At 39.8% G+C, this 21,390-nt stretch overlaps 1 protein-coding gene across 5 annotated transcripts in view; it reads left to right on the forward strand.

Annotated features, from left to right (window-relative positions):
- The window catches only part of OSBPL1A (oxysterol binding protein like 1A), a 76,133-nt gene that overhangs the window by 12,434 nt on the left and 42,309 nt on the right, over window positions 1-21,390 (forward strand). For 3 of the 5 annotated variants that reach the window (XM_032697321.1, XM_032697305.1, XM_032697314.1), the window contains exons 5-15: window positions 680-791; window positions 1,896-1,981; window positions 5,015-5,159; window positions 5,878-5,945; window positions 6,026-6,070; window positions 7,052-7,125; window positions 7,208-7,271; window positions 8,180-8,281; window positions 8,547-8,669; window positions 10,466-10,547; window positions 12,746-12,852. In XM_032697321.1, the coding sequence (XP_032553212.1) occupies window positions 680-791; window positions 1,896-1,981; window positions 5,015-5,159; window positions 5,878-5,945; window positions 6,026-6,070; window positions 7,052-7,125; window positions 7,208-7,271; window positions 8,180-8,281; window positions 8,547-8,669; window positions 10,466-10,547; window positions 12,746-12,852 (1,008 nt within the window). The other 2 variants (XM_032697339.1, XM_032697329.1) reach the window with 2 other exon arrangements.

Genomic DNA, 21,390 nt, shown 5'->3' on the forward strand with positions numbered 1-21,390 from the left:
TGTCTAAAAATGACTTATTGTCTGTTTTGGTACAGTGTGTTCAGAAGGACTAGGCACATTGCCTAGCTTGTATAACTGTATCCAAAAAAAAACCCAAACCACACACACAGAGAAATCACATTGTTTTAATCTTAGTGCCTTCTAGAGGGGAAAAAACCCTCAAGGGTTAGGACACACAGGCCCATTTTGGATCTGGAAGTGCTGTTTCTTCACAGATAGCTAGAACTAAAGAGCTTTTTATAGGCCTGTGTAATGTGAGACTAGTTTGATTTGTTCCCCACATGCCACCATCATTCCAAAACTAGTACTACCGCTATGGATAGCCTCTTAGGCCTTCTGAAGGAGTGACTACTTACTGTGTTATGAAAAGAGCCAATTGCAGTATTTTTATCTGTCAGATTTAGCATTTGCACCAGGTACGCCAGCTTTTCAGAGTGAATCTGTTCAGCTGTAACTCCTGTTAGTTCCTTCAGCCTGACTGATGTGAGAGAGAAGATTGCAGTCTGCCTCACTCTTCAGTCCCTCTAAAACATGCCTTCCTGTTTTCATAAAAAATCAGCAGTGGTGAGAAACTGTTAGTTACACAGCTCATCTTACAGGATGTCAGCAGCTGGAAAGCCCGATTGTGGCCTTACTGTTACAGAGACAGATAAGGAGTGTTTTTCAAATTGTTTTTCAGGAGGTGGTGATGTTACTCTTGCAGCATAATGCTGATACTTCCATTGTTAATGGGAGTGGAGAGACTGCAAAAGAAGTTACTCATGACAAAGACATAAGGAATATGTTGGAAGGTAACTTTAATAGGTCATGGCCTGTTTTATTTGTTTTTTTCAACGTATGTACACTCTGAAAGCTGATCTTTCTACTTCAAGTTACAGAATCTCAGTTGAATTTTCTCTTTAAATTTTGTCATTAGAAAGAAAAATGTCACAGTTTTTGGTTCTCATCTGTGGTACTGTCAGGTGGGGTTTTTTTGTGACTTGGAGAGTTAAATGTCATGAATGCCAATAGCATTATTCAAGTAACTATTTCAGTCCTGCTGGGTTAGTCCTTGCTACAGCTCTGAATAGTATATGGTAGTCAAAGTCTTGGCTCACTGGAAGAGGAAAAGCTCAAGTCAAGAATATTAAGCGACTTTATGTCAACTGAATCATTAAAGGAAAAAAATGCTGAACAGTTTGCAAAGGTGCCTCATTTTCGAATCAAGTACAGGACTTGCTATTGCAGTCATAAATGTTAAGTAAAAAGGGGAAAAAAAAAAGTAAAACCTCTTCCCCTCATTTTCCTGCATTGCTTCACAGGGGTCAAAAGTGAGGCAGATGGTACTTAAGTTCACTGCTTATAGTTTTGGAGAGTTCTAAGAACTGTGTTGCTTCCTGGCAGTATTATGTGATAATCATAAATACAGCTGAAGCTCTGCGTCCGCTAACATAGACTGTACATGTGAAGTGATCTCACTTCTAATTCTGCATGCAAATGCACAGATAACAGTCCTTTCAACTGCTCATCTGCTGAATTTTTAGAGAGGAATAAAATTCTTGTAGTGTGATAGGAAGAGTAGAAGAGAAGCCGAAAAGAGCGCAGGGAAGATCTAATAAGGGTGTCACAGAGTCCCCATTTTCCCTCCCACAGGGAACAGGGTGGGTTATAAGTGAAAAAATTATAATATGTATGTTTATATAAACTCACACATTTTGTCAAATTTTACATGCTTTGAACATATTTTTGCTCTGACACAGACTTTTCTGAATAAATATTCTATTTATACCTGTTCCAAAGGAATAACACTGGAACTCTTTTTTCTCTAGGCCTGTTTTGATATAGTTTTTCAATGCTTTATTTCATGTGTACTTGCTACTTTATTGACTGACCTTAATTTTTTTTTTTTTAAACAGCAGTGGAAAGGACACAAGAAAGGAAACTGGAAGAACTCCTCTTAGGAGCAGCAAGAGAGGGGGAAGTGGGGAAACTGACTGCCTTGGTAAGAATTCAAGTGCTTGTAATACTTTTGTGTCAAGTGGTTCAAGCCATAATGCTAATGTAACAAAATATGACATTGTACCTTGCATTGCAAAGTGCTCTGATGTTAGAATATCAGTGCTGTGCACCAGATTATGTAAGGTGCTGAACCCTGAAGGGTTTTCCAGTCTCTCTGTTAGAGATTGCAAAACAATGGTTTTCAGCTTTTTCTGTGTTTTTAAATTCTTTTCAGTTAGTTGTAAATAGCAGTGTAATGGTCCTAGGTCTGCTGACGTGAGCTTATTATGTTATTGTGGATGCCTTAATGTCATGGGTGCGTAGGTTTTCATCACGATATGGTCTTAAATCTTGAAAGTAAGTTTTTTGTCATTAGCATCCATTGCAGCTGAAGTCTCTGTAATTTTCAGTGGACAGTTGTCTGCACAACACAAGCAGAAATTGAAAACTGTATATGTGTGCCGATGCACACCCATAGAAATTCCAGCTGACCAATACAGTGGCATGGTAAGACTATTGGAGGAGCAGATCACAGAAGAATTGAGACTAGAGGGTTCCTCTGGAGATAAACTAGTTCAGTTCCTGTTTGCAGAGCAGAATGAACTAGAGCAGGTTGCACAGGACTGTATCCAGTTGGGTTTTGAAGCCAGTTTTGAAGTTAGGTCCCAGTGCTTGAACTCAAGCTTTTCAGCGTCCTGAAGAGTGTCCCTGGAGGTAAGACATGCAGTATGTAACATTTTCTAGCTAGTTGGCACCTTTAGTGTTTTAGTTTCTAAGTAATTTTTTTTAGGCATATATGTCGTATCTTTGAGCTCTGTATATGTGATATGTTGATCTCTAACTTTTCGAAATATTTACACATTTTTGACCCCAAGACAGTTTTTAAGTCAAGTCTTAAGAGGTGTTCCTTGGAATCCTTTGGTGTGAGTACTTGGACCTGTGGCCATTGAATTACAATTTTGAAACTCCTGATGACTCTTGAGAAGTCCCAAGAACTTTCTCAGTTTCCAGCTCTATAGTGTAATCCTCTTTGACTTTCCTACCCTTAGGTTAATACCTCTGCAGAGAATTTGTGTAGCTCTTCAGAACTGCCCTATACCTTGAGAATTGCTCATAATTTGCCTACTGGTTGTTCAGGCCTTTCTGCTCCTACTGTATGTTTTTTTTTATTAGCAGACTGTTATGCTTATGGAACTTTAGCTGCTTAAATGTACTTTTATTGTGAGACCAAGCACCAGAATGTGTTATTTACTTCACTGCCTTTGGAACAGAGTGCCGCTTGCTTGAAAGATACCCTTTTGTTATTAATTCTCTTTTATCTTGAGTATCTTTACAAAAAAAGGCTGTACTGCGTATTGTAACACAGTTGTCTGGAACAGATAATTTAATGGTGCAGTTTCTCTAAACCTTCTAACTGGACTTCAGACCCTTTTTTCTCCTTTACCTGCATATGCTTAACTTTATAACTGCTTTCTATTGAAGTTTCTTGAAGTCAAGTGGAAGTGGAGGCTTTTGTGCTTCTCTTTTGTCAAGATTCTCGCTAGATCACAATCTGTTTTGCTACTAGGAGCTAGATCTTCAGCAACTAACCCAGGCTTTTTAGTCTACTTGAGGCAAAACCAGTGTGTTCTTCCTCTGAATTTTCAAAAATGTACTGTACATTTCCTGAGGTGATTGGAGAGATTTTTATCTCAATGAGCTGATGCATCAAACTTTCTTCCAAATAATGCTTTGTAATATGGTGTAAGGTGTTGAAAGCACAGGCATGCAGCTTAAGAGGTGTGGAGGGAAGAAGTCAAGAGACAGAGATAAGGTAGATGTAAAACAGCTGGTTGGAGATAGCTAAAACTTAGGAATCCTCAGGAATGCAAGTATTTGACCATAGTATTAATGAGGCTATACTTTTACAAGCTCCCACTTTTTGACTTTTGTTCTCTTATCTGTTGATCTGTAAATAACATCTGTAGCAGTTTATCCTTTACAGGACTATTTCTGAAGCATGTTTTAGGTGGTTGCTGTTGATGTTAACTTAAATTGTTGCCATGGGAATTCTGTTATTATGGAGTAATTTCTCAATGGCTAATGAGAATGCTTCAACTGAGTTTCTCTAAAAGTGTTGTCATGCACTTGTGACTCTGGTCTCCTAAGGCTGCATATCAGTAACTTAGCCTTTCTGTTCAGGCAGTCCCATTTGGGTCATGAGCCTAACTGTATGGCTGATATTGCATTAAACGGTTTGGGTTGGAAGGGACTCTAAAGATGATCTAGTCCAACGCCCGTGTACACATCCAACGGCCACATAATTTGAGTAGACGTGTAGTGGTATTTTCTGGTAGTTAGTAGTTTCACGCTTAATGACCCTTCTCTTTGATGGGATCAGTTTCTCAAACCATTTATCTTGTGTGCAAGTTAAACCCGGGTGATTTTTTTTTTCTCAGTTACATAGTTCCTCCAATCTTAATAGTTAGACTTCAGACTGCAGCTTTGCTGTGTGGCAGACTGCCTATCCTAGGAGCCTCTAAATGACCCAGGCTGGCTGGCTGTGTCACTGACATAGTGAAGGTCTGCCACACTTCAGTAAAAGTTCTTACTCCTGAAACAGGGTGGCCACACCATTTTTTTCTGGATTTAGCGCTGGCCTATGCTAACTTTCACACTGTGCCTGGGAGCCTTTCATGGCAAACAGTAGATTTTTGACAGTAGAATCATACAGGGCCATTCTAGCAATATAAATGACTGAACTGCAATGCTGGGCAACTTTCCCTGGCACTGTGCAACTGAGCAGGATAAATGTGTCCATGCTGTGCAGTAGAAGGGGAACAGCAAGCAAAAAAAGTGAAGTTCCCTTGCTTTAGCTGAACATCTTATGTGATTGTTGTAGTCCTTGCCCTTGTCTAACACTTGCTACGTGCCCTCTTTGTTGCCAGATCTACACTGAAGTTATCTTATTTAGGAACCTCTAACTTTAAAAAGAGAGAACATGGCATCTGGAAAGGGAGGAAAACTGATAAGTAAGCAGAACTTTGTTTCTTTCCAGTTGAATAAGCCCAAACCACCTGATATCAACTGTACAGATCAGATGGGGAACACACCATTGCATTGTGCAGCGTACCGTGCTCATAAGCATTGTGCATTGAAACTTCTAAAAAATGGAGCAGACCCTAAAATAAGAAATAAAAATGGTGAGTACCAAAGGAAAAGTACATTAAACGTCAAATGGAGACAAATTCAGCTGCTTCTATAATCTATGTTACCATGCAGTGCTCAGGGAGAATCTTATGATGCTTTATAAGCTTTGTATCCCTAATAAAGGAAGCTCAAAACTGACTAAATTGCACAAGACTGAAGAACTGTAGCAAAATACTTATATATATGTTTTTATTTTCCAAACATAACCATTTCTAGAAACTTTACCTACTGTCTGAACAGTGAAATGTGCCTGGCTTTTGTTTTCTTGATGCTAAACACTGAACACAAATAACAAAAAAATAAGATTGAAGATCTGGCTCCTCAGAAGAAATCTTATAACGAAACCAAACAGAGGAAAACTTTATGCAGATGTTATGCAAACTGTGTACTTGTCCTCTGGTTAAAGATGCCTCTATCTTGGTGTTTGTGAATGTTCTGAACTGTTTTGTATAGCTGAGAAGCTAAAAACAAACTTACACCAGTAAGGGCAAAGGGCTGTCTGTAATTGGTAGAACTCTGATGGACAGTTCAGTGCATCAAAACCTTTATAGTCTTCTGCCCCTGAGGAGTTTATGTTCCCCAATTCCAAGTAAATGTAGATGCTTGTGGGACCAAACTTTAGTGGGTAAACATTATCAAATTATTTTGAAGTTAAGTACATCTAAGTTTATTTGCATCAAATTCTCATGCTTTGTCTTGGTTGCTAAACAGATCAGACGCCCCTTGATCTAGCCCAAGGTGCAGAAATGAAACTGATACTGTCAGGTAAAACTGGAAAGGTAGGAACTTCTGTATGAATTTAAAATACCTAGGCTGTCTAGTGGAAGCTATTCCTACATGAGCTTTAATTTCTGTGCAGGTTATCAACAAACCCCTGAGACGATACGAAGGTCTCCTATGGAAGGTATGTCTTACTTCCTTTTCTAAAATAGCTTATAAGATCTCAAAGTATGTCAGTATGTCCTTTTTCTGTACTTTAATGATAATTGCTGAATGAGGGAATTTTTCAGTAATAAATTTTCTAAATGACTTAATTTAGTCTAATGTATGTACAGATAGGCTGTCTGAGGGGGGAGTCACTAGTTTCATGGTACTCTGATCTTATTCTCAGTCCCTAAAATCTCTTTTTATTTCTTGGTGTATTTTGTGGAAAAGCTTCACTGTGGTAAGGTTTTGTTCCTTATCTGTGTGGTGGGCAAAATGGTTTTTTGTTTTTTCTCTCCTTAATAGATTACTTTGATAATCTATGACTAATATAATATCTTTAAGAATCTGTGACTAATATTTTGCAACAAATTCACCATCTTCTGAAAACTTTAAAACATGAAGATGTTTAAACTCTCTGAAGGTGTCAGAGAGTTTAACGCTTGTTTTGCTGTGTTGCTCAAGTGAATCTATTTTCCCTTTTTAAAAAAAGAGTCTACATGAATGCTTAATTCTATGTTCCTCAATGAAATCTTTAAAGTTTTCTTCAGTGTAAGGTTTTCCCTAACAGAGTCTCAGATATGTAGATTCTTTAAAATAATTTAGTAATGGTGCAAGAACAAAATAGCAGCTCGAACTGGTGTCCCCGAGGCGGAACCCAGAAAAAAGGAGCCCCATGGCTTTTATATCCCTTCAGTCTAGTAGGAAAGTCTGGCGTCTTCCTTCTGAGCTGCTGAGTCTTTGGCTCCTGGCACCACAGGTCACTGTGCCCTTTGCTAACCAAAGGCTTATCACCAGTTCATGGCCTCTTGCCTCGAGCTCCCGCCACCCAGAGCCCAACCTGCAGCTCTTACTGCAGCTGCACACCGAGCTGCCTGTTAACAGAACACTAAATGTATTCTGTTAACCTTACCTGACCCTTTTCTTTTTTTTCTTCTTTTTCTTTAAATTCTTTTCTTAGAGCTCACGATTTTTTGGGTGGAAACTCTACTGGATAGTTCTAGAACATGGAGTCCTTTCCTGGTATCGGAGACAGTAAGTTCTGTGTTTAAATTTCTGAAAAGCGATTTTAAATAATTCTTATCCTCACTTTATTAAATCTCTTCTTCTTTCAAAGAGCTGATGCAGTGAACAATGATCATCGCCAGGGATGCAAGCATCTAACACAAGCTGTCTGCACGGTAGGAAGTGAAATGCTTTGTAATACTGAGTTGTACCTGGATAATGAAAACTTCAGCTAGATCAGTAACCTGATCTTTGTTATAAAATAGGGAAAAAGCTTGTGCTGTTGAAAGAAACACTTGTTCTTGTCGAGCAAAGTATTCTTATATGTAAAGTGGCCATAAAGCTCGTTCATTACTTTTCTAAAGTCCTGAAGATTTAAGCAAATGTAACATATCCTGAAACCTTGGTTTGTCAGTTGTGCAAAGCGACTGTTTGGAGCATGTGATACAGAATAGCAAAGCTCTAGTTCCTCCTTAGCTGTTATTGGCTACTTGTGACTGATTGTGTAACTGAGGCTGATCTCAGTTGAACTGATCAATTCTGAAGGCGACTTTTGGAAAACTTCCCTACATTCCATTATGCTTGTGGGAACCCAATTCACCCATTTTGGAATGGGTGAATAGAGGAAAAACAGGCCAAGTGTTGTTTATAATACACAGGAAGATGCATTTAGAATCATTTCAGTATTTTTGTAACTAACCTGTCCTAGTTTGGCACCATAAGTTCTGCTAAACTGCACTTATATATACACTCATATTATATGAAAAGTGACTCTTGCTTTTCATTATGTACAGATTCCTCAATCTTGGTGATCTTGCACCATTGCTGAGATTTTATCTGAATCAACTGGCGCAAATAAATGCAAACATATTATTTAGATATAAAGAACCTCTATATTCTTGTTCGTGATGTAATGGCACACTTTGAAAAACTTCTGACCAAGATACTTGTAAACTATAATTATTTGTATCAAGACTGAGGCAAAAACTTCTGAGTTAAGACTAATTTTCTACTTTGCTTACTTTTCAGTTTTTTTCTGACTCAGTCATTATACTAATTTTGTGTTTTCTCCACATCGCTTTAGGTAAAATCTACAGACAGTTGCTTCTTTTCTGTCAGATGTTTTGATGACACTGTTCATCGTTTCAAGATTCCTAAAAATAGCCTTCCTTCTCAAACTAGAGAGGTAATAATGACTCTTTATCAAAGGCATTAAAATATAATAACTTCTGTAATTAATAATTTGCATACTGCTTGCTATGGATGCATTATTAGCAGTGTGTTTCATATCTTTAACATCAGGACTTCATAACATAAGTAAAGATATTGAATCTTTTAGCATGATTATAGACTAAACAGCAAAAAATGGACAGATTGTAATTCTCTTCTTTAAAATTAATGCTACCTTGTTTTCCAGCTCTTGTTTATTAATTCTGGTTTTTCCTTTTCAGAGTTGGCTGGAAGCAATAGAAGACCACTCTGCATATAGCACTCATTACTGCACACAAGAACAATTGAGTAGTGATGATGAAGATGATGCAATATCTGTTACAGACCTACAGGATACTCTGAAAGTATGTCCTGAGTACTTATTTGGCTCATGTATCTAGGTAGTCGATATTCATTTGTGTTGAAATACTTTAGTGTACTTTTGGCTAAAGGTGATGATTTTTCCTACAGATGCTTAAATGCTGCTTGCATTTGCATTGCTTATTGTCATGTTTTCCTGTTCAGACTGTGTGAATAAAATGGCATGTTTATCATAGCTACAGGGCTGTGTTTCTCAATTTTGCTAGAACTATTGCAAGATAGAAAGCTGCTTCAGACTTTCAGCCAGGAGAGGGAGCCTTGAATACTGTAGTTAGCGACCCCAAGACTGAAGGATAACAAAGTTCACCTTCAGTGAGCTCTGCCTCTATAAAACAGGCGACAAAGTGTCTTAGAAATGGTCCTTTATCACCTCAGATCACGTTAGATGCATTGTACAGTGACTGTTCATACCTGCAATGGAAATGACTAGTCTTTGGTAATTCTAGCATTCAGCCTGCAATTCTTGCTTTTTGCTATATATACACTTCTGAAACCTTTTATTTTAAGGGAAAGTTCACACTGCAATACAAAAATCTTCACGTGACCAAACTCCAAGTGGCTTGTACCATACCTTTTGGTACAAGAACTCTTAAGTAGCTCATGGCAGAGCAGAGGTGGGAGGATAGCTGGGGCTGGCAGTTCTCAGCAACTGACAGAAGAAGGTATGTCATAGATAACTGTGAACTGTGCACTCAAAGCCCAAAACACCAAGCGCATCCTGGGCTGCAACAAAAGGTGCGTGGCCAGCAGGTCAGGGGAGATGATTCACCCCCTCTGCCCTGTCCTTGTGAGGCCTCACCTGGAGTGCTGTGCCCAGGTCCGGGGTCCTCAGCACAAGACAGACATGAACCTATTAGAGCAGGTACAGAAGAGGGCCACAAAGATGATCACAGGGAACGAGCACCCCTCCTATGAAGACAGGCTGAGAGCTGGAGAAGCAAAGGCTCCAGGGAGACCTAATTGTGGCCTTCCAATTCTTTAATGGGGCTTATAAAAAAGAAAAAAAGGAAAGTGACGTTTTACATGGGCAGATAGTGATAGGACAAGTGGGAACGCTTTTAAACCAAAGGAGGAGAGATTTTGTGTAGATGTCAGGAAGAAATTCTTTACTGTAAGGGTGGTGAGGCACTGGGACTGGTTGCCCAGAGGAGCTGTGGATGCCCCATCCCTGGAAGCGTTCAAGGCCAGGTTGGATGGGGCTTTGAGCAACCTGGTCTAATGGAAGGTGTCCCCGCCCGTGGCAGGGGTGTTGGAAGTAGATGATCTTCAAGGTCCCTTCCAACCTAGATCATTCTATGATTCTATGATAACTGTCTCCAAGTTCAAATGCAGGCTTGAAATATGATCTTAGGGTTGGTTCTTGCCATGTCATTGTACTTGCCATACATCAGTTAACATATGAATTTGCTTATTTTGGCCTTAGGTTTCTCAAAGAACAAGAAAATGCTCTTCCTGGGTTTTTAAACTTTAATAAACAAGATGGGGAAATGGAAAAGTGGTACATAGCTTTGGGGGCTGACTTGCTATGCTAATTTAAATAAAAGCTGGTCAGTGATATAATGTGCATAAATCTTCTCTTTGTGTCTTTGAAGTACTTCAAGTAATTTGTTTCAATTTTTTATATCAGTCTCTGGGCTGGGAATCTTCATTAAGATTTAATGCTCTCCAAATTTAAAAATTTAAAATTAAATTTCTCCAAATTTAAAATAGTTAAGAGAGTAAACTTATGCTTTCCTTAGGACAAGGCACGTCTGAACTAGCTATCCTTGTTGTCTTTCAGAAAGCACAAGCATGCCAACTAAGACTCAGTAAAGAGATTTCAGACTTTCTTGCAATGGTTAAATCCTTGGATGCTACAAAAGGTAAAACTTATTTTTTTAAAATGCAGTTTGTTGCCAGGCAACTGATTTTTTTTCTGTAAAACAAAACATGCTTTTATTTCACCAAAATTAAATTTTCAGGAGCTTAAAAATATAGGACTGTTTTCCTCATTGAAAAATATACAAATAAAGTAACATTATCAGAATTGCTAAGAATTAAGATTTCAGATTTGGAGAAACAACTAAGGAGTATGCTGATTGAAAGAAATTTTATTAGTGGCTGTAAATCCAGGGGAACTGCCTTTAGCTATAGTCCTTATTGAGTAGCATTGTAAGAATATAATTCTTTTAAAAGTTCACTTTAAAGGTTTTTTAAAACAAAGTTTGTACTTGGTAGCTTATTGCAGAGCGTGTCTCCTCACAGGTACTTTCTTACTTTTCTTCTCCCTCAAAATATTTGTCCTGTAGTGAGTAGAAATGCAATGAAAGCTGAAGCACGATAAACAGGATATGAAGTGAAATCACAAAATTATGCAAGGAAGTGGAGGGATGGTATAATGGGATATATTCCACAGACCTTTGCCATATGTTTTATGCCAGATTTTAAATTCTTGGTCTTCTCAGGCAAAATTACTCTGAAGTGGATAAATTCCCTTTGGTAGATGTAGGAGCAGTTTCTCAGACTCCATATTGCTGACCTGAAGAACAAGTGAGATTCTTTTTTAAAAGAGGAAGCTTTTTTGAAAAAGGAAACATACAACTTCAACAATCAAAACCCATAGTAAAGCAAAACCAGATACTGTCTCATTCCTAGAAACTGCTAGTCTTGGCCAATAGCAGTAATAAGTTCCTGTTTTCCTTCGAATGAATGTAACTTGATAGGTCAGTGAACTGTTTCTGGGTTCATGTGTAACCTCTGCAGGTCTCCCAGTAACTGCTGCAGTTCTCCCAGTTCTCACATTGTTGTGCTATCTTTAAAGTATTGGAATCCTATGGCTCCAGAAGAATGCAGATCTCTGAGTTAGAAATCCTTCCATGTAGAGCTTCCTCTAAAAATTTTTGAGTAATATAAAAATGGCTGTGTTGGGATGTGATATTTAAAATTCTCTCCATAACTGTTTCAGCATGCTGTTCTGAATCCAGTTATCTTTGAGATTTATGCATTTGTATATTACAGATAAAGATGTCTCCTGCTCCTGCACTCACTGTGCTGGCCCTCCTTCTAGAGGTGCTAGCTGTTCTTAATAGCTACTGTAAGACTCAATTTGAGTCAATAGTGAGCTTTGGTATCAAAGACCACAATTAATGTGTGTGTATATATACTGTATCTTGTCCTGCAGAAGCAGTATAAGTTGAAAAATAAATTCAGGAACTGTCACTGATGGACCTCTTCATCTTTATTGGTGTGACATCAGCTTGAAGCACCTGTGTTACTAAATGGTGTCAACTGATCCTGATACTTTAATTGCAACTCTCTTCCTGAGAGAATGGCTTGCTTGACTTCCGAGGAATTGCTGCACATCACAAAACTTCAAAGAATGACTCAAATATTAAATAATTTCTACCAACTGATTGGGTTATCATGATTTCCTGCTGGTTCTAGACTTGTAGCCCCTTAATGTCGTAGAAGTCAGGATGTGAGGTGGCATTGCTCTGCAAGCTGTACTACTTATGCATGAGTCCATGAAAATAAAATCTTCCCCTTTTATTGTTCACTGTGCTTGTAGTTACAATGCCATTTTTTTTTTCAAACCTAAATCTCTAGCTGCCCTGTGGTAAACTTTTTCTCTTCTATATAATACATGGTAGAAGGCAAAAAAAGCTACATTTCTCACTTTAATTTATATTAAATTAGTGCAGTATCCTTTTTATTTGAATTCTCTCACCTGGCAACTCTGAAGCTTTTAAATCTAGAAAGTGGTTAAAAGGAAATTGTTGCTAGTCCCTTTTCCAGTGTCTTGCTGCCATGGTTTATTGCCTCTGCTTTCTGAGCCATGCTGAAAGGGAAACTTGATCCATTCATGTGCCACTTATGCCAGTACTAGGAAAAGGATGCAAAAGAAAGAAAGGTTCCCTCAATGCTACTTTTGCTTGACCTTATCTCACACAGATCTTGCAGTACACCAGTCTTCCTGTAAAATGTGAATGTTACATCTGTATTACTTGGAGGAAAAAATAATTAAAATAATCATATAGTTTTCAATGTCCCTCTAATGTTACTAATATTTTTATGCTTTCAGGAATATCTTCTCCCCTGCTGCAGAAAGTTGAGGTGGTCTCTGAAGTATCCCAGGAAACATGTGAGGCTCTGGCTGACTGCCTCAACTTATTCATGAAGCAAGAAGGGGTATGTATTGTGCTACGTGGGTCTATAAAGGGTCGAATAGCTTAGTGTAGTTGGCTAGTTCTCTGCTTAGCTGTTACAAAATAAATACACAAACCCATAAAATTTCATGTTGTTGATAAGCTCTCCTTTTGGATGCTGAATGTGATGAAAACTCATGCTTCTAGAGAAAGAGCAGATAAATTTCTCTGCAAAAAGATGTCTTAGTATTTGGGTGTTCAGAAGAGACATAATTTTTGGTCACAGACTACTGCTTGTGGTGTTCAAACTGAATGCTTGAATTCAATAAAACTGTTGCTTTGCTAATTTGAAGGTCAAAATATTGAGAAAATTAATAGTTTTGGTTTGGGTTTTTTTTTACTACTAACTGAAGTGTTGAACAATATTGCTTCTGAATTTATTTTTCAGACCATGTGCTTAGTGGGTGTGTGAATGCTATCTGTTGAACTTCTGGCTTTCCCAGTGACAAATATCTTGTATAGTGTTAAACATAATGTAAACACTTCCATTTGGGAATATGTGTTGAAGTCATTAGTTCCTGGAGTAGGAGAGCTGGTATTTTTGTTCCCCTAGTACCAAGGAGTAAACTTGTCTTCGTGTACTGTGGTAACTAATCCCTTGGTTAGGCTCTTGTTGTCATCAGTAAGCTGTGTTTCGAAATGAGGTTTGTGTTGGTGCTGTTAGTCTTCTAGTTATTTAACAGTGAGCTGCAAACACTGGCTCCATTGTTTAGGTTTGGTTTAAGATTTTTTTTCATTCCTTTCCAAGCCCTTTTGTCTCCAGTCACGAGTCTTTTAGACTTACTTGAGTCGAGTTCTAGCAGAGTGGAACAAGCATTGCTTTTTTTACATTGAGTTTTTTCTTTTAAAAAGTCTGATATTAGAGTTGCCAGCTTCAGTTGCGGATGAGGGGGAAATTGTTACAACAGTGGGTGTACAGTGTTAGTTAGTATTCCTTAATTGTGTTGGCATCTTGCTTCAAGCCAGACTGAAATAGCTTTTCAGAGTGGAGTATGGCAAAGCATATGGTGAAATTGTAATTTCACCTTACTTGAACTTGAAGAGTCTCAGTAGGTGTAATAGGGGCCTTATTTTAATCTGGAAGCACATAAATTTGGGCACAGAGGAATAGGCTGAGGTGTGAACTTGATTTTCCACCATAGCTAGTTAAATCACTCGGTCATGACAGGCAGATGATGTGATTCTGGAGAGTTTTGTGTCTTGGTATTTTTAAACTTCAAACTATTACAATTCCAGAATATACGAGGCTTTTAAAGATGCCATAAGATCATAAGGGAAATTACAGCTGCAACCTCTTTCTAAGACTTGCACCTTTCTGTGAATTTATGTTCATTGAGCGTTACTGTTCTTAAATCCACAGGATTTGGCTTTGTCTTTTATAAGTCAGGGCCCTTTGCTGTTCAGTGTTGATTTCTGGACCATAGCGCTGTTGCCATTGCAAAAGCAATATATATAACCTTGCAACAGCATTGTGCATGTCCCATGAAATCTGGTTATCTCTAGGATGAACGTTTTCTTAAGCTTGGTACCTTTTTATCTTGCCTCTTAAAGGAGAATTCTTTTCTCCTCCAACTTAAATTGTCAGCATACCAGAACCTACTGATTGTCTGAGGAGAGAGGCTGCTAACTTCAGTAAGGATAACTACAGTGAACGGGCTTTCGGCTCTCCAGAGAAAACTTTATTTAGTCAATTGCAGCATAATTGTGCAGTCTGTAGATGAAACTGCTAATGCAGCGCTAAAGCAAAAGGAAGGTTCAGCCGTCTTCCACTTGCGCTAGAAATGGTGCATGAGCGTGATACCCGAAGGCTCCATCTGCCCGCCGCTTCTCCTTCCCCCCGGTGCGGGGCTCGGCGTGCGCGGTGGCGGCTGCGGCCGCGGGGCCGGTTCCTGGCCCGGCGGGCAGGGGCCGCTCGTCCCGGAGGGGCTGCGGGAGGAGAGGCCCCCCGGCCCCGCGCTGCCCGCCGCCCGTGCCGGGGAGGGCGTGACCTCCGGGCTCCGCTCGGCGGGAGCGGCTCTGACGCCGCAGAGGGGAGCGGGGGGGCTGGGGGAGCTTCCAAAAATAACCCACTGCGGCGGGGCTCCGTGCGGGGCGGCCCCAGCGGGCTCGGGGACCCGCGCACCGTGCGGGGCCGCCCCGGGGAGCAGCGGCGCCCGTGCGCGGTGGGCAGCGCCCTGCCCCGGGGGCGCGGCGGGGGCGGGAGCGCTCGGGCTGTCAGGCCATTTTTAGCCGGGCTGGGAGCCGGGCTGTGGCCGCCCCGCCGTTTCGGGTTGGTTTCCTCCTCCGCCCCTTCCCCACCGCCCGGCGGGACGCGGCGGCAGCGGAGCAGCGCCCCGGCTGCGCAGGGCGGGCGCGACTCCCCCGCCCCGCCCCGCCCTGCGCCGCGGCGGCCGCGGAGCCCGCGGCGTGTTGGTGGTGGAGGTGGAGGTGGTGGTGCAAGGTGAAGGGGCCGCCTGCTGCGCTGTGCCGGCCCGGCAGGTGCTGCTGCTGCTGCAGCCCGGGCCGGCTTCCCTCCTAGTGCCTGCCTTCTCCTCGAAGTGCGTCCCGCGGTATGTGGCGTGCATGACGGGCTGGGTGCTGTTGTTTTGATGGCTTTGCTCCCGTGTTGACATTGGGGTGAACCCGTCAGTGTCAAGCAGTGATAAGCGCAGTACTTTTTGCGAAGCAGTTAAACCGTGTGAGGGGAAAACCGAAGGTAACTTGGTTGCTTTAGTCTGAGTATTTACCGAGGCGCTGGTGCCGGAGCCAGCACAACTTGAAACGTTTTCTGCAGTGACTTTGGGCACAAGGTTAGTAAGTATTACTTCAAAGCAGGACTTCTCTTGGACTATTTCTAGCAAATATCAGAACCTCTGTTCCTAAAGCAGTTTGGTTCTAATATTTTCTATTCTAACTTTCTGTTCTAAGTTATTTTTATATAGTTGTAGGAGTTTAACTTAAGGTTCTTTGCATGCTATTTTCTCTGCTAGATTTTCTGAGTGAGTTTAAAATTCATCTCTAGTACTCGAGCTACACGTACTGAAGGTGTGTGAAATCGATAGGAAAGGTATAATTTTTTTCTGGTTTTTTACCTTGCTTCTTCACTAACCAGCGCTAGATAAAGTGTGCTGATGAGTATCTTAAGTTTCACTTTTACCAGCAAGGGTTATATTTAACAGTAAATTAAAGAGCTCATATTGCATGAGTTTATAACAAATAGCAGTTGTAAGATGACTTCGTTTGTAGTTTGTTTTTGGCTTTGGATCTTCAGCCTTTGCAAATTTGTCATTCTTTCTAGTTTGTTTTAAAAAGGGATTGTTTACAAGCTGATGATAAATCTTATCTGATGAGATAAGGGATTCAGAAAAGGTTTCTTCATTTTTTGCATTAAAGAGTTATATATTTAGCTATGAAGAATTTGTCACGACAAATTAAGCTTGTTATTTTTACATAAACATTTAAGATCAAAATACGGTGGGTCGTAGTCCTTGAACTTGGTTATCTTTACCTTGGCATAATGCTCTCTCTCTTGTATGTTTAATTGACATACTGTAAATAAAGAAAGTGGACATAGTTCAACTAGCACGTATTAAGCTCTAGAAGTTCAGTGTGCTGCCTTAGTTTATTTCATATTTCTTGGAAACGTAATGGAATGTGCAAGGGTTAAATGTGTCTGTGTGTTCTTGTGAATGCATGCATGCATGCTCTTTGATAAACAAATTGTTGTCTTTAATACATATCTGATTTTCATCTGGGAGACACGTAGAAGCACGGCTGTTATAACTTAAACCTACTTACTACCTTACTATATTGTGAATGAAGAAAAAGCCTGTAGGCTATGCCCAGATGACTCCTTAATGAGGCTTTTTATTATCTGTTTCCTTGTGAGGATGCAAGTGAGGGGAGCAATGATGAGACACTGCAGTCATGGGAGAACTGCTGATAAGGGCATCCTGAGCAAATGTGTCTAGAGAAGTCCTGGCATCCATCAGCAGTTCTTTTCTGCCACCTGGCAGTATCATCAGCTACATTAATCTCTGTAAAGTCTTGCGAGCTTTTGGTGTGTGGGAGGGAGAGATGAAGAGGTGGTGACGGACTCAAAATTGGAGAAGCTAAAACAGAGGTTAACTATACGATTTCTGAGTTAGATGTGGGGAGGGGATCATCTTTTGGCTGGCTGTTGTACTAGACCTAAAACAATGGAGTCCTTAGTCCCTGAGGTGCTAAAACCAGTGCCTGTGTTTCTCTGCTCTTTCTCCTTGTGCTTAGAAACAGGTGAAAGCTCTATTTTTTAATTTATTTTTTTTTTATTCCTTTCAGTCAGTGGAGGAATTATGTTGTCCATTCTGTTTTGCAGCTCTTGATGAAAGTAGTAGAAATCAAGGCAAAACCTCATTGTGTCAAGGCCTGTAGGCAATGCCCAGAACCACTGAAATGTTGTTCAGGTTATCAACTTGGGGAAAGGAGGAGAGTAGTTTTCAGACAGTTGATAATTGCAGTGGACACAAGTGGTATTCGGTGTTGAGAGACTCGAGGTGTGTCTGCATCACAAAAACCTTTATTGACTGTATGAGTCTGTAACTGTCTTGATGGTCTTTCTCCCCCTCTCCTCCAAATGAGTAGAAGTGTACTAGAAATACCTTCTGCAGCTTGAATCTTGGTGGAAAGTAACAAGTTCATTGGAAGGTTCTCTGTGATCAAGAGGTGCCCAGGTGAAGACCAGTATTTTTTCCTTTTACAGAGGAGCATGGGATATAACATGTTGTGGAATGTTGTATGGGCATGGCATGTAGGAGAACAAACCTACCAGCAGGAAAGTCATTCGGAAGGTTGTTTCTCCTGCTAGAATGCTGGTGGTTCTAGTCATGCCTTGATGATTCTTGCTGTACTAATTTTTGGGTGCTGTAAATGCATGTGTCTTTCATCTGTGCTAAAGCTTTATAGAGAAGATACTAAAGTTGGAAGAACTTGATAGCGAAATGTTTGTGGGTGGCATAGTGTTCTTCCTCTGGAAGCATTTTTTCCCACCATTGTACTGCAGCTTTGCAGATGGACACTAGCTACAGGTCTGTGAAGGCAACATCCTTACCAATAGTAATAGTATGTAAATGAAGGAGTTTAGTGAGTCCAAACTATCCAAGAGATAAGGGATTTAAAGAACATAGCTAACTTTTTCTTTTTCTTCTGATATTTTCCTAGAGCAGCTAAGACTCAATAGGTCACCAGAGTGGGCAGTGAAGCTAAGCAGCAGCCCAGACAGAAGCTTGTTAAAATAATAAATGCTGAGTTTCCATTCAGGGAGAAGATAAGTAAATATTACTGCTCTTCTTTTATAAAAGGGCAGTATGTGTGTTGACAGAATGCTTGAGGTTTGAAGCAGCTGATAAGATCCTTGGTCAGGTGCCATATGGGAGAGTCTTTTTTCTGTATGGCAGATGGTTTTGGCTCATAGAAGGGCACCTGGATGTTAGCATAGGATAAAAGATGAATGCTGCTGGTCTTTCTGGTATAGCAGGGTCCCAGCTCTGGAGATGTTTTGTTTGTTTTGATTGTTTTGGTTCTTGATTGGTTTGATTGTTTTGTCTGTTTGGGTTGATTTTGGTTTGTTTGTTTGATCTTATTTGTTTGTTTTCATCAAGATTGTGCTCTTCAAAGTTAACCTTTTACCTTGCAGCTGGCTATAGGTTGTATTGGCAAAGGGACATACTGACTTCTAGGGACAGGGAGAGGGTTGCTCACTTGTAGCTCTAAGGGCCTTTGTGGAAGCTGATCACACAACTTGACTGAAGACATTCTCTGCTCAGTTGACTGTGTTGACTCAAAGCACACTGATAATCTGTTCTTGCACTTTCCTTAGTGGGTTAATGCTTTTTCAGAGCTTGGCCTGTAGATGTGTGTTTTGTTGGCGGCTGTTGTTAAGCAGCCTTGTAAACTAACTTGGAATCCATTCATGGGCCTCTGGGGAAAGGCAGTGTAAAAACATATTAGTTTGAAATGAGATTCCTCCTTACTGTGCTTCTGCAGCTCCTGCTCTGAGGCTTACTTCTAAGGTCTAGTCTACGACTTATTTGAGTGTTTAATTTTTAATGCAAAAACATGGAGAAAACAGTCTTAGCTGAGGCTTCCGGGGGAAAAAACCAAGCAGCAATCTTTAATGGAATAGTATTTGATAGAGTAAACTTCTCAAATAAGAATTAGGAATTCCTTTTCCTATGAATGTATTTGCAAAATGGTGCTCTTTTGTCTAAGTTGAGAGAGAAGAACAGAAAAAGAAATATATATTTTATATATATAATGTGTATATATATATATATAACATTAATATTTTCTTTCAGTGTTTTCACTGCTTAGTGCTATGAGAATATTGTTTGGTTTCCTCTTCTTCATACTTTAAAAACAAACTGGAGTGAGAAGGGTGCATGCTTTTATTCTTCTTATGTCATTGTGATGTGAAAATGGCATGTAAAGCTGGTCAGCTTCTTTTCAGTGTTCTGGCTTAATTTGTATTTGATATGCTTTGGAAGAACAGATGAATAGCAGACTCCCAGAAGTTGTTAGCTCCCAGCCCATCAGTGTATTGTCAGCTAAGGACTGGTAACCTTTCAGGAAAAAAGAGCAGTGGTAAAAAAACAGGATTTAAGGCTGAACCTCTATGCATAGCACCATACTTGTTAACTTTGTTTACTGGGATTTTGCGTGCAAGTGTGTGAGATAATTGGCTGGAGTGGCAGTCTGGCTGGGTGGTCTGGTTTTGTGTCTCAGCTGCATAAAACATCAAAACACTGAATTGGGTAACTGCAGTCACACACATTTACTAATTCTCTGGAGATGCGTTATCCTTCTTGACCTTTCTTTCCTTAATTTATAAAAATTAATGTATAAAAATATGCCATTTTTTTCCTGTGTAAAGCTGATAAAAGCTAGTTTCCTAGAATAATAATTTAAAAATTAATTTCTATAAATATGAAAAATAAACTTCATGTAGCCTGTCAATACTGGATATTGACACGTTCTTTTGAGGGAGATAGAATATTTAATGCTTTGTTATGCGTGTATTTTGTGTGAAGTTGTTTTAAAGGCAGTGTCTCTGAGTAGCCTAAGTAACTTAAGGTTTTGTGTCACTTAACAGTTGTCAAATCATCTTAAATTTTTCATGTGGTGGGATTTTGGTATGTTTTATTTGGCTTCCTCAAACATCAGTGATATCAGATCTCTTGCCTACGGGCTAGTGAGCTGTCCATGTGCAATTCTGTAGCCTTTCCTTGAATAAAGGAGTTTGACTGAATCTAAACTTCTTCTTCTGCTTTTCTTTGCTGTGTTTTTAGTTGATTTATTTTAGTCACTTCTGATTCCATGAAATATAGGGGCCTTCCAGCTATGAAGAATAAAATGGGTGATTTCCCATTTAGACAGTACGAGTGCTTGTGGAAGGGTGTGTTGTCTGTTGCATTTTTTAACTTTACCTGGCCACAATCATAGTATTGCAAACTACAGTTGCTTTTTGAACTTTTTTTTTATTCTGTGACTCATCAGAGCTGATACCATTTTTATACCAGAGGTAAGCAATTGTGAAATTTGACCTCTTGTCTGTTTTTTTAATCTCATTACTGTATGTGTACTTGTTGGCCTCTTTCTCTCCTCTCTCCACCCCCAAGACAGCCAATGAATTTGAAAGCTTTTTTTGTTTTAATATCAATATTCAGAAGTGTGTTATCTTGGCTTGTTGTGCTGTCCAGGAAAGAAATGCCTTAGTATGATGCTGACTGCTGAGTCACTGAGGTTATCACTAGAATTGGTAAATGGGCTGTGTTTGGAAAGTATTCATGTACTGAAAATAAATCACTGGTGTTGCAGTTTTTCTTGAAGGTTTATGTCAGACCTGGTCATAAAGGAATGTTAGTACCGTAGTGCTTATATTGTTCTTAGCATCACTCTCCTTTAAATGCATCAATAATATACTTTAAAAATAAATGTGTTTGGTGTTATATATAAATGGGAAATGCAGGCCTATGCTGTCCTATTAGGATAGTTGATAAGCACACAAAAAACAGAGTACACTCTGTTTATAGTGAATTGAATGTTGCTGCAGAGAAGTGGTCAGATAGAGGCCCTCTTACAAATAAAGTGTATCCATCTGTTGTGAATATTCTGAAGAGTCCATTATAATTGATGTCCAACTTTCTAAGCGCAGCCCTCATCTGAATATCTCATCTTTGGGAGTGACACCTGTGATGTGCTTACTTTGCTTGCATGGCTTCATGTTAAGCCATGCGTAAGGTAAGTGTGGGCTCAGTGGTTTTAAATAGGAATGTTTCCCCTCCTCTCATGCCTGTTGCTGCTACATTATTAATGTTAAAAGTTGGACATCAATGCAATAACTGTTGGATCCATAGGTACACTAGGAGATTTTGAGAATGGCTTTAAAGAACAGCTATTTGAAGAGGAGGTCTGTATTGTGCATTCTTAATGTACGGGTACTTTTTAGCATGGAAGTAGTTTGTAAACTTTTTCATCTGCTTCAAAGGGTTTTGTGCTGCCAAAG

This window comes from Chiroxiphia lanceolata, chromosome 1, assembly GCF_009829145.1.
Source record: "Chiroxiphia lanceolata isolate bChiLan1 chromosome 1, bChiLan1.pri, whole genome shotgun sequence".
Taxonomy (NCBI): domain Eukaryota; kingdom Metazoa; phylum Chordata; class Aves; order Passeriformes; family Pipridae; genus Chiroxiphia; species Chiroxiphia lanceolata.